The sequence below is a fragment of the Pygocentrus nattereri genome, chromosome 14, assembly GCF_015220715.1.
Source record: "Pygocentrus nattereri isolate fPygNat1 chromosome 14, fPygNat1.pri, whole genome shotgun sequence".
NCBI lineage: Eukaryota > Metazoa > Chordata > Actinopteri > Characiformes > Serrasalmidae > Pygocentrus > Pygocentrus nattereri.
Genome location: NC_051224.1, coordinates 21,460,055 through 21,472,880, shown reverse-complemented (window position 1 = coordinate 21,472,880; position 12,826 = coordinate 21,460,055). Strand labels below are relative to the sequence as shown.

General features: G+C 43.4%; 1 protein-coding gene across 6 annotated transcripts in view; it reads right to left on the bottom strand.

Moving 5' to 3' along the window:
* The window catches only part of shank1 (SH3 and multiple ankyrin repeat domains 1), a 218,543-nt gene that overhangs the window by 9,426 nt on the left and 196,291 nt on the right, over window positions 1–12,826 (bottom strand). For 5 of the 6 annotated variants that reach the window (XM_017697387.2, XM_037544893.1, XM_037544894.1 and 2 more), the window contains 6 exons: window positions 10,145–10,153; window positions 8,402–8,428; window positions 8,227–8,283; window positions 7,370–7,482; window positions 6,849–6,969; window positions 1,237–4,870 (listed from right to left, as the gene is read on the bottom strand). In XM_017697387.2, the coding sequence (XP_017552876.2) occupies window positions 1,237–4,870; window positions 6,849–6,969; window positions 7,370–7,482; window positions 8,227–8,283; window positions 8,402–8,428; window positions 10,145–10,153 (3,961 nt within the window). The remainder of the gene's footprint in view (window positions 1–1,236; window positions 4,871–6,848; window positions 6,970–7,369; window positions 7,483–8,226; window positions 8,284–8,401; window positions 8,429–10,144; window positions 10,154–12,826) is intronic. The other variant, XM_037544896.1, reaches the window with a different exon arrangement.

Below are 12,826 nucleotides of genomic sequence, written 5' to 3'. Positions count from 1 at the left end.
CACAGCCCAATGCTGGGGGCTTTATTCTAGGTTTAGGTTTAATGAGGGTCTTGGAAACTGGCCCAAAAAAAATGATGAGAAAAAAGTCTTTATAGCATTCAATGAAAAATATATATTTACAGTAATTGCATTTTTAAATGACATTTCTTTTGATGCGTAATGCATTTTTGGTCCTTTGGGTTGCTACTGAAGGCCTTGGCTAAAACAGTCTTCAACCAAATGGTACAGGTAAGGCAACAGAATACAACCACTTTCTTCTTATGGCCAAAAAGAATCAGTGGACAACACCCAACCCTATCCAGGACTGAAGATTTAATAACCTATCAAACATCTGTAGTGGGGCAGCACCTGTGGTGGCCAAATTTCTGTAGGGGCATAGGGAGCTTTAAGAGAGCCAAATTCACTCATTAGAATGGGTGTCTACATACTTTTAAGCAAAGATTGTGAACTGCCATACAGAGACCAGGTCTTTCTCTGACCAGTGGTAGACAAAGCACATACATTTGGTCCTTCAGTGAAGGTAGTGATTGTCTTGGATAAATATTAGTAAATATGCAAGTGCTCTATTTAAATTTTTACTTGTGTTAAAGTATAAAAGTTCTTTATGTGAAATGTACCTTAGTATCAAAAGAATACTAAGGCACATTTAAAATATAAATCCAAACTCTTGTGTCTTGCGTTTAAGAAATGGGTAAAATTTCACTTCCCAATCCTGGGACAGCGGGTATCTAATTTGAAAGAACCACAAACAACATTACGGCATTTTGTTTCATTATGAAAGCAGAGGTACTTGAGCCTAGTTACAATTGTTAAGCTATGAGTGTACATGCAGTTTTTAGGGGAGGGATTCAGTAAAAAGCGCACAATGACTGCTTTGGTTTATTTCTCATATTTTTTTGGATTTTATAGAAAATCCAGTTTTTACTTCACAATATTTTGCAAAAAGTTTTTTTTTCAAGCAGGATATTTTACTGTAAAAAGTAGTGGCATGAAAGTAAAAGTCTCACAAATGTATATATTTTATTTATATACAGATTCTTAACAAAAGTACTTAAACACTGAAATAAAGTACAAGTATTTCATTGTCCACCACTGTCACAGACTGATACACTGTCTAGCAGTTGAACTCAACAGGCACATGTATAGTCATAAGGCCTACTTTCTCTCTCATGCATATGAGCAGTAGATTAGTCAAGCATGGACATACTGGACACATGGACACACGCTTACACCCACCTGTGTCGGCTCAGTGACCGTTGTGCTCCCCAGTTCTCCATTCCCTTGCTCCTCTGTTGTAACTTGGTGCTCAGTTCACTGATGATGCTTGCCTTCATGCTGGACATGGGAGGGTGGAGCTTACGCCCTTCCAGGTACGTCCCCCCTGTCTGAGCTCCACTTTCCCCCACCCCTTGCCCTGCCCCTGCTGACCCTTCACCCCAAAGAGGCTTCATTTCAGGGGTACGGGGCCGGTCAAAATACATGACAGATGAGCGGGCCAATCCTTGTCCTTCCCTGATACCATAACCATCCCGAGTACCAACGTCCTCGTCCTCTCCCTCCTCCTGCTCCTCTTCTTCAGGCTCTTCTTCCTCTCGCCGTCTGTGGAATGCTGGAGGAGCCGTACTAGTCTGTCTTCTGAGCTCAGCCGCCCGGCTACCCTCTCTATATCGCTGCGTCTTGGGGTATGTGGACGCAGTGCTGGCTGCTTTGGCATTGTGCATTTCAAAAGTCTGTCCATCCAGGTAACTCATGTAGGACTCCAGGAAGTCTGCTCCGCTCATCCTGTCACTCTCCACTGCTCCTCCTCCTCTCTCTCCACCTATGCCAATACCTCCCATCCCTGCTCTCTCTAACCTCTCTCTCCCACTGAGTGCTAGGATGTTGTCCAGATGGTGATCACTGCTGCTGCGGCTGTCGAGCTCCTCGATCCCAGAGTCCACCACAGTTTCCTGGGACTCTCCACTTTTGCCTGATGCTGAGTTTGGTGGTGGGTGGTGCTCAGCGCTGGCCCGCCTACTCCCGCTTCCGGTGGCCACAGTGGAAACAGTTGCCATGCGCTGGGTGTGCATGGTCACGCCGATGCTTGAGGCAATGCTAGCGGCAGTGCTGGCAGCAATGCTAGTGGCGGAGCTAGCGGTGGTGGTTGTTGCTGTGGCACAGGTTGCGGTCATAGACAGGGTAGAGGTGCCCCTCAATGGGGCTGATGTGACGATGGCTGAAGAAGCAGTAGGAGGTCCCCGGTAGGCGGGGGGAGCTGGTATTGAGAGGGGCGGAGGTGTGGGAGAAGAAGAGCGGCCAGTTATGGGAGCGTTGTTGTAAAGATGATGGGACTGGGCTAAGCTGAAAGGCCTGTGGTAAGAGGTGGGAGGAGGAGGAGGAGACACAGAGGGAGGTGGAGGAGGGCCAGAGGGCTGCAAGGTAGAAGGCGAAGGAGGCGGGGGAGGGTTGGGAGAAGATGGAGAAGGAGAAGGTGCAGACTGGGTTAAATTAGCCACTTCACTATCATAAGAAGTGAGACTGGAGGCGGTAGAGTCTCCGGCCTGTGGAGAGGGCAGTGGTGTGTGTGCAGGGAAGCCGGTCATGAAGGCGTCTTTTTGGGGGGGTGGGGGTGGAGGTGGAGGGGGTGGAGGTGGGGGAGGGGGATGATGTTGCTGTTGCTGCTGACGAGTAGCTAGATTATTAGCCAACATCCCAGAATAGCTCACTTCACGATCAAAACTGTTAGCAAACTCTAGAGGAGGTGGGAGAGGGTCAGCAAACACAAACTCATCATCTGCATCCACAGATGGAGCAGGAGGAGGGAGGACCATAAGGCCCATGCCACTTGTCCCCTCACCCGCAGTCCCTGCCCCGGCTGGGTGGGTGCGTGTCACTGTGGGTGGAGGAGAAGGAGGGGTCAGAGACAAGATATATGCTCCAGCCTCACTTTCCATTCTCAAGAACGATGGTCTTCGAGGCTGCTGAGTAGTTGACTGTGAGGATGGCTGTGTCTGCTGTTGTTGCTGACTCTGAACTCTTTCCATCTCTCGCTCCCTTTCTCGTTCCCGGGAGCGCTCCCTCTGCCGCTCCCTCTCCCGTTCCTTCTGTGTGGGCTGGTAGTGCTGAGACTGGTAGTGGTGTGTGTGAACTGTTTTGTCCTCAGAGAATCGTACTCTTAAGCCTTCCCGGGAAGAAGGTGCAGCTCCAGCTGCCTCTCTCTCAGCTCGTTCCCCTGCCATTCCTTCATCTCCCCACCCTCCCCCTGCTCCTCTCAGGATTCTGGGTGATGGGGGCCGGGTAGAAGGGGTGGTGGCAGCTAAAGAAGAGGAAGTGACAAGGTATGAGGAAGAGCTGGTGGACTGAGCGACGGAAGAGCTGATGGAGGAAGATGGAGCTACAGAGTGAGAAGGAGGGAAGACCCCCACACTGGAGAGCTGGCGGCTGAAGTGGTGTTCACCCCTCTCCCTGCGCATTCGTCCATCATCCTTCAGGGCACGCTCCCGAGCAGCCAGAGCAAGTCCCAGAGGAGATGAAGGGTCCAGGACCTTCCCTGTCAGTGGGTGGATGAAAGTGGTGGGAGGAGGCTGTGGCTGCTGTGGTGGCTGCTGACGGCTGCCTCCCAAGTAGAAGTCAGCAGGTACAGACTTGGGCTGGTAATCCCCTGCAGGAGCGGGAGTGGAGTACTCAGGTAGGCCAAAGGCAGGTGGCATGCTACGAGCATGGTGGATGAAAGTGTCTCCTGAGAACATGCCCTCATCTATAGACTTGGAGGGTCTCAGGCGAGGTGAAGGTTGGGAGCTCAGTGACTGCTGCTGGAGCTGCTGTGACACTTGGCTTCTTCCTGTTCCTCCTACTCCAGTGGTGCCAGCCAATTCCTCCTCAGCTGAAAGGAAAAAAGAGGCACTCTTGCGCCGAGCTTCATGGAAGCGCTCGCGATCTCTGCGGGCTGCTCCTACGATGGCAGCACCAAACTGGCTGGTGAAATCAAGGCTCTCCTGGGCCCGGAGAGGTGGAAGCGATGGGGGCGGAGGAGCAGGGACAGAGGGTGGAGCAGGAGGAGGCATGGTGGGGGCAGGTGGTGGTGCTCCTGGAGGAGGTTTGGAGATTTCGCTTTCTCCCGGAGGTGGTGGTTCTGCTTCCACGCTGCTTCCTTGGCTACTGCGTCCACTGCTGCTGGTAGAGGGCGCTTTGACAATGATGGTAGGAATGGGGATGGAGCTCTTCTCAATAGAGTCTTTCCCTACTAGTGTACTTTGGCCAGAACGGAGATCTTCCACCTTGGATTGCTTGACCAGGGGTCCCTTGCCTCTACGCACGCCTCCTTTTGGGACTCCAGCTGCAGACGTTGGTCCTGCTGCACCGCGCTCTGTCCTTGTTGGCTGGCTCTGAGCAGTCTGTTGCTGCTGAGGAATCACTGTGGCCACACTGGTGGGTGGGACCGCATTGCTGTAACCTCTCCTCAAACCAGCCGTTCGAGCTCCTGCTGCCCCTCCAGCCCCTGCTGAATCTCCTGTGTAACCCATCACCTTCCTGGAAGCAGTCCTGCTGGGGACAGAGGGATGGGATTGGGCATGGGAGTACGGGGTTGCATGGTCTGCAGCTCCAGAGCTTGTAGGGGGTCCAGGTGACCTATCTCTTGGTCCGTGAGCAAAGTGAGATGACTGGGAGTAAAGCTGATAGTGGGTTGAGGTGGAGGTAGACTGGGACACAGAGACTGAGGGCTGTTGGGATGTCTTGCCCCTCCAACCCAAAGGGGGCGCTGAGGAGAAAGGCGGATCAGGGGGTGCCGTGGTTGGAGGTGGGGGGATGTCATCTGGCCCAGGGACCGAAAGGCTTCGTGCAAACTTCATGGCTGGAGGATGGAGGAACTGCTTCTCCTCCTCAGGAACCCCTGGAAGAGATGCAAAGAGTAAGAAGGAGGAAAAAGTGAAAAAGAAAAAGGAAGTAAATGAGCTAGAAATGGGTGAGGGTATAAGTGAGAGGGTATAAAACAGAACTCTAACTTTTAAATAGACATGAAACAATAGAATGAAAGAGAAAGAGCGTGATAGTGAGAGAAAGCGATGAATGACCATTAAGAGTCAGAAAATCAAATGAGCTGTATAACCACTGAAACTGAAATGGAGTCCATCTTGTAATACTTCTGCTTGTCTGTCTGTCTGCTTGTCTACCGGCTTGCCTGTTTATCATCATTACTAGCACAGTCTATAGTATACCTGTCTTCCAGAATAAACAAGTGAATGTAGTACTCTCTACTGCAGCGAATCGGCCTTTGTGTCAGTACATACCTGTGTTAGTTGCAATGTGTATGCATGTGTTACAAAAACACGAAAACTGTGTACACAGGACTTGTATCTAAAGAGAGAGACACAAAACACAGTAGGCAGCGGTCTAGTACTACAATGCAGCATGCATTCACAAATTAAAATAAGTTAAAATCCAAACAGAATTCCCCAACACAGACAAACAGAACGATAAGAGTACGATATCTCTTTTTTTAGACTGGAAGGCTTTTAGTTTTGAATCTCCAGTTAAACACCAAGAGAGTTGGGGTATATTATGCTAAATTTAACTTCATTAAATCACACATTGTCCCAGTCATACTCTCACTATGCACTTTTTAGAAAGTCCCCCCTTGTAAATCCACCTTCCTGTTATACAGTTAGAGACTGGATACTATAAAAACTATCTGGTGTTTGACCTGAAATTAAGTAACCTGGCTCCCCTAAAATGTTTGATTTCATTCAACTCAAGTTAACAGAATGTAAAGCACATATGATTGCTCTTTTAGCTTTATATCTGATGCTGAATATACTTAAAATATTAATCGTAGTCAGCTTACTTGTTTTTTAAAGATAAAGCAGTTATTCTTGTTTACAGTGTAGTTTATCTTCTGATGCACAGTTTGTGTTAACCGTCCTCTAGCCCTGCATCAATGATCAATTTCTGACAACTACTCTTTGCTCAATATATTTGGGCTGTGGACCAATCACAACGTAGCAGTGGCATTTGTGCCTGATACACAAATGATAAACCAGTGACCAGTGATCAATGGGCAGTAACAGATGTGCGGTCTGTAACTGCACACCGATATAGTGGACCTATTAGGCATGTGAAGCTCTCCTACACTACAGAAGTACAAGGAAGGAATTTCTATTAAAGTGGATGGTGAATGTATGTTTAACATAAGCATTATCCAGCCAGTATTTTGCAAACTTACTTAGCAAAGGGCTAGTAGTCAAAAAGCAGCATCCTAAAACACAGCTATACTAAGGAGTAAACCTGGGTAGTAAAAAACAGAGTATATTGATTTTGGTCAATCAATAGAGGGACTGCACTACAAACACTACAAACATGTGTTTCCCAAAATCCAGTCTAACCCCTCAGTCAAGCTGCCACTAAACAGCGAGCTGCAAAAGCATGGATGGTCTTTTCAGGTGTGCTTCATCATCCAGCATGGATGTCTCTGGGACAGAGGAGTGATTGCAGCCTGGTATTAACAACCCTGAATCTTGTGAGAGTTCACCTTGTTTTCCTCCAGTGATTCAGTCTGGCGACCCTCACTAGCAAACCATTTGCATCCATGTCAATCTAAAAAGATTCATCATTCATCAGAACATATTTATTTTTCTGACTAAAAAGTACACATACAAATAGCTCCCAAACAGGATGATGTCAGACTGAATGATTGGAGCAAAATGATGTGAAAGCTCAGGAGATTCAGGCTTTTATTTTCTGTAATTTTGACACCAGGCTAGCGCACCCGGAGTCTGGCACTCTAGAAGCACAGGCACCACGGACAGACTGCACCATGGCGGGACGGACAGACAGGTGAGCAGACAGACAGACAAGCAGACGGACAGCCTCACCGATGGACTTCTGTCGCAGCATACCGTGCTGGGGGGCGTGGCCAGACACAAATGGGCCACGGTCGTAGCCCAGCCCTGCCCCAGATGACGTCAACCCCATCCCTGATTGGTCGTAATTTGGCTGGTAAAGAAAAAGGTTGGCGGAGGACGTTAGAGATTTGTTATTTCATAGAAATTCACTGTTTTCACTGCAAAATTTTTCTTTAACTAATTAAAAATGTTCAGAGCAACAATGCTTTTGACCACCAGAGGGTGCTTTAGCTCTGAGCCTGTCCATCTCAAGCACTTTCATAAAACTATACAGATGGCATTCTTACTTGTAGGTACACAAGGACAGTTTTTTTGCTTAGTAGCATCTTTCTGTTCATGACTGGCAAACACTTTACTGTACTTTTCAAGAATTACTTTGAACACAGATTGTAAAACAGCACTGCTGGGTGTTGAGAGTAATACTCGTTGTAGTCTTCATGTACACAAATATACGTCCAAAACAGACACATGCACATAAACATACTACACACCTCATTGTAAAAGCCTCTGCCTCTCTCCCGCTTTGCCCCCTGAGTCCGTGGTACTGGCGTCTCGTTGGTGCTGATGGTCTGCTGTGCTGCGGCTAAAATCTCATCCAGTTTATCTGAGAAAGTATGAAAAAAACAGTTGCAGGGTGGTAGGGGGGGTCTTAATAAACTGACATTTATCTTTGTTCACTGCAGATAATTTTTTGCAGCACATGGTACTTCTTTAAAGGGCTCACATCCTACATTTTTGTTTATTTGATTCCCCAAAGGTCCATTTTATAATAACTGTGTCAGGTTCTGTTCCAAAAACATCTGTAATTCATTTCTACATTAATATTTTCTAATCTCACTTTATGGCTTTATTTATTAATTAATTTTTTTAACATATCGCTGTTGTATCTCCAAAATGGTAACTTTACAGGAGAAAGAAAAAAACATGCATTACTTTCAGTATAAGTCAAAGGAACCAGACCGCCCCCAGACTTATTTCAAAGTATAATTTGGCCATTTTTGTTGGATCATTCTTCATGAAACTGACACACAGTGTAATAAACTGTAAAAAAAAAAACTTTTTTCTTATAGCAGTGACATATATGCATCTGTAAATGTGTCCAACTATAATATAAAAACAGTGAATTCAAAACAGGCTGGCTTTGAGGCTTAGTTTCCATATATGGACTGTTGAGACTGGGGATTTTATTTTTTGAATGATATTGACCTTTTAAAGACCTACAACTTTTCTACCAGGTTTAAAGACTTTACCAGATTTAATGTAGAAAATTGTAAGTGTTTACTAGATACAGAGCAATGGCTAATTAATTCAAACACTGATTATATAGCAAACACCCAGAATTTCTTACTCAAAGCCATCTGATAGACTGTCCTCTTCTTCTCTGTAGCTTGTGAGGATTCGAACTCTGTAAAAACCACAGAGGAAGAACACACACACACGCATATGGTGACTCCTGCCAGTGGATGCGGCCCATAAACATATTTACAGGCTCTCTCTGTGCTACATGGAGAAGGGCACTTTACCTGATTTTTTTTTCCATGGTGCTGAAGCTGTGAAGAAGCAAACGGAGAGTGTGAGGGAGACTCAGTCACAACACTACCGTAGCAGCAGCGCTGTATTTGGCATGCAGGTGGCAGCTACAGCCCTACTGTTCTTACTATGAACAAGAGCAGACATGCACAATGCTGCAGTAATTACATGAAGCTGTATTCACACACATACACAATAAAGGTGTAACCTTTCAATACAGTACTGAAAATAAAGATTTGCTGTTTTAAACTGTGTAGGGAACCATAAAACTGCAGTGCTTATAAGCACCATGGTCTCTTTTGAGGGTCTCTCTCATCTTATGTGAAAACCACTGTTAATGTTAAAAAATAGGTGAAGAGGGTGCAGGACTTATACTGGGTATGCATGCACCTATGCTCAAATGACTGGCACCGGTCAGGAGCATGTGGCTCCGGAGCTGAATGCAGCTCTTTTACTGACCTGTTGAGGCTCCACAGCAGAATTAGATTTGTAGGTAAAAATATTATAAACCTTCTTTGCAGTAAAATAAAGCTCTGCTGATCGTTCAACACAATAAAAGGTCTAATCCTTTAACCCTGAAGATTGGCACACGGACTGCTGGTCACCATAGCAACGCAGACACAATCTCGCCTAATTAAGTAGCAAATGAAACGGCAAAGAGAGAGATTTAAGACAAATATAGAATTGACTCATTTGCACTAAAAATCACTCCAGCTGGTTTGCTAAAATGTTTAATCTGCAACAAGAGACGGTCAAACAGTAAAAAAGTTGTGAAGCTGAATCAGCGTCTTATTGCCGGCTTCATGGTCGTTCATTTTCCTGTCCCACCTTAAATGATTATTAACCATTATAAACCATTATTAAAAAATTGACACTGAGAAACATTTAACAAAAAAAAATCCACTTCCTGTCGAAGACGTGACAAAAGCAGCTATAGCTGAGCTAAACATTAAAGCATGATGCATTTTTGTTTATATTTTTAGTCTATACTAGGATATCAGCACATACTGACACATATTTACAGGCAAGATGGTAAAATGGACATAAAATGTTGTGGCTCCCAAGATGGTTTGATTTTTGAAGAAAGCACCAAATGGCTCTTCTTAAGTTTTAGGTTATTGACCCCTGTTCTAGGGGTTGTGGTTCTTGGGGTTTATTTTGGAATATATTAACAGGCCCCTTTAGAATCAAGACATTTTAATACATAAAATAGTATTGAACCTGAAAATATGTGTATTGTTACAGCCCTATTACAAATAAACTCACGTGGTAAACAGAACAATATCACATTATTTACATAAGACAATATAAAAGAACAGTATGCACATAGACTCACCCTGTATGCAATCAGAAAAGAACATAACCATAGATACTGTAGTAGTTTGTTAGGGGTGGGCAATATCACAATAATATCATAATACCAGTCATTCTCACAAAATACTTTCACAAAATGATTTCATGAATCACATCACAAACTCTAGGTAGAGTGATTTTTATTCTATTTTATTATTTTACACACTACATTGCACTTAATGCAATTAATCAGGCCTAATTAATTAATAATAATGAAATGGCAGCTGAACAGTGTTCTTTATGTAGTGATGATATCCACGCTATGCTCACTGTTTATCATGATTAACAATAAAACGTCTTCATATTGCCCACCTCTAAGTACAGTTTAGCAGAAATGCAGCAAAAAAAAAAAAAAAAAAAAAAGAAATGCAGCAATTTCTTACCTCTGTCGACTGCATGGCATCAGCCAGGCCAGGCAAAGAGAGGAAATGGGTCACAGGTCAATGAGGTCAGGGGTTAGAACACTAAGACAATTACATGTGGGACACAAGTGCACAGGAAGGGTTCAGAAGAGGCACGAGTGATAGTGTCAGGTGTGTGCATATCTGTAGTGACAGGTGACTGCTGGCTCATTATGAAGATCCTTTTTTATGTTTTATTTTCTATTCACAGTTTTTTAGATTTATTGGGCTCTACGTCCTTTGCATTAGTTTCAGGCACAAATGGGATGCATTCAACCCATGTTCTGCATGAAAGTGACGCAGGAGCCTAGAGCTGGATCCACGAATGCTATCTTAAGAAAAAGTTTCGTAAGACAAGCACTAAGAAGTTCATAAGAATGTTCTTGAATGCAGTTCTCAAAAAAAAATTTTTAAATATCCTCTTAAGATAATCTAGATTACTTTCTTCAAATTTTCTTAAGAAAATCTTCATTGTTTTCTTATGTAGGCTTTGCTGCGTTTTACCACATACCATAGGTGACGCAAGATACATTTTTAATTTGTATGAACTGTAATTTCCATTATTTAGTTTAATCCACTCAGAGGAGCAAAATGGAGAAAAACATCAAATCGAGCGTTTAAAAAATTAGCAAACAAGATCTAGAGATGATGCTGGAACCAATAGCCAACAGGAAAAAATACTCATTGGAAAATATGATTGTGGGGTGATGGACGAGGATGAGGAGCAGCAGAGACTGATAAAGTGTGAGTCTGTCATAAGGTTAAGAAAATATTTAAGAACTTAATATTTTCAAGAATACCACTTGTTCTTAGAATTCTTAAGAAAATAAGATAATTCTTAATAAGTTTTTTGAACAATAACAATTTCTTGTAACTTTTTTCTTAAGAATAAAGTTAAGAAAAAACACACATTAAAGAAGCCTAAATGTGCATTTTATGGACTGGCTAAAACGCAACACGGATAAAGCGACTGGAAATATTACATGTACGACTAATTTTTTTCTCCTCTTAAAATCAGCCATAAATCTCTGTTTTAAAAGACATGTTGTTGGGAGAATTCCTTGAACAACCACAGCACACACAGTGGTCAGATGGAGGCAAGAGCCTCAAACATGAGCTGAAAAATATTTACCATCAGAATCACAGTTTAAACTTCCAGGACCAGATGCACATTAGAAGATGTGGCGCAAAGTATGCTGTGATGTGACTGCCGACAATGCATGGAGTCTGTGGTACACTATGACAAACACTACTTTCTTTGGTAAAATAACACTCCTACAGAACATTTTGGTGTAAAATAACGCAATTTATTAACATATCTATCTCTTTGTTATTGAACTTTCATTGTCTTTTTGTCTCTAGCTTGCAGATGGCCTCTTTTAAACCCTGTGCTTTATGAGTGAGCAGTTAGTGGGTTGAGCTACGCGCAATGTGGTCTTAATAAACCGAATGTTACTTTTAGATGCACTGTGAGTGCATCAAGGAACAGCTGTGCTCGTATGAACGTCCAGCCCACTGTCAGCTCAAACATATCAAAATAAAAGTGATGTAAAATTTGTACACTTTTTACTTAAAAAAAAAACAAAAACAAAGAAAACATACAAAAAAGCCTGTAATTCAAACCCACGCATTCAAACGCAAACCTGCCTGTCCATTATGGCACTGTAGCTGATCTCGTAGTGCAATATTTCTGCAGGAGAGATCACAGCTACCTCATTGCATGGCAGCCAGGAAAGGTGGGACACTTCAGTGCATGGAGAGGTGAGAGGGTTGAAATAAGGTGAGGGAGCCTCAGCTCTATTAATTCAGCACATTAGAGTAGGCATATGGCAGAGGGTGACACGTCACTAGCATGCATTTAACACCTGACACTTATTTATAAGGTTTATGAAGACACAGAGACAAAGGGCGGATAAGCCAACCCCTCGCAAAGTCCCCGGCCGAAGTTACTGTGCAGTCTACACAAGGTTATTGCAGACAGTCGACGACTGTTATTACATGCAAGCTACAAAAGACTGTTACACACAATCTACACACGATAATTTCCTTCACCCAGACAGACTTAAAGGAATAGTTTTTAAACTATTTTAAACCAAACTATATTAAACCAATTTTAAAACTAACCCAATTTTCCTCTTATCTCAACTGTTCATCAGCCAAGACACGTTTGTATGTTTAGTTTTGCGATGAAGCTATGAGGCTAAGCAGTGGACTTTTGTGCCCCACCAAGTTGTACTGAAAGATCTACGTGGCTACATCATCTTTAACTGTGTCAGGTATAAAAAATACAGCACAGAAAACCAACTTTACTTTTAAGATAAGAATATATTATTTATAAATTCAAATCATGTACAGAATTTTTTCCAAGTCATTTTGGGCCATTTATTTTGGTCCATTCATCATGAAATGTGTACACACTGTAAAGCACAGTATGTATTTTCCAATTATTTCAAAAACTGAAAAACGACAAAAATGGATTTTCCCGACAGTCTATTTGACATTATCTGAAAATCTGACAGGGTTTGAGGCATGTTTGTCACTGGCTTAGGCTTGCAGTTTACACAGCGCTATTTGGTGAGGTGTAAGCTTATGTTACCTTTTAGCAATGTTAGCTTTGTAGCTACAGTGCAAAACTAAACTTCAGACACCAAACGTTTCAGCAGT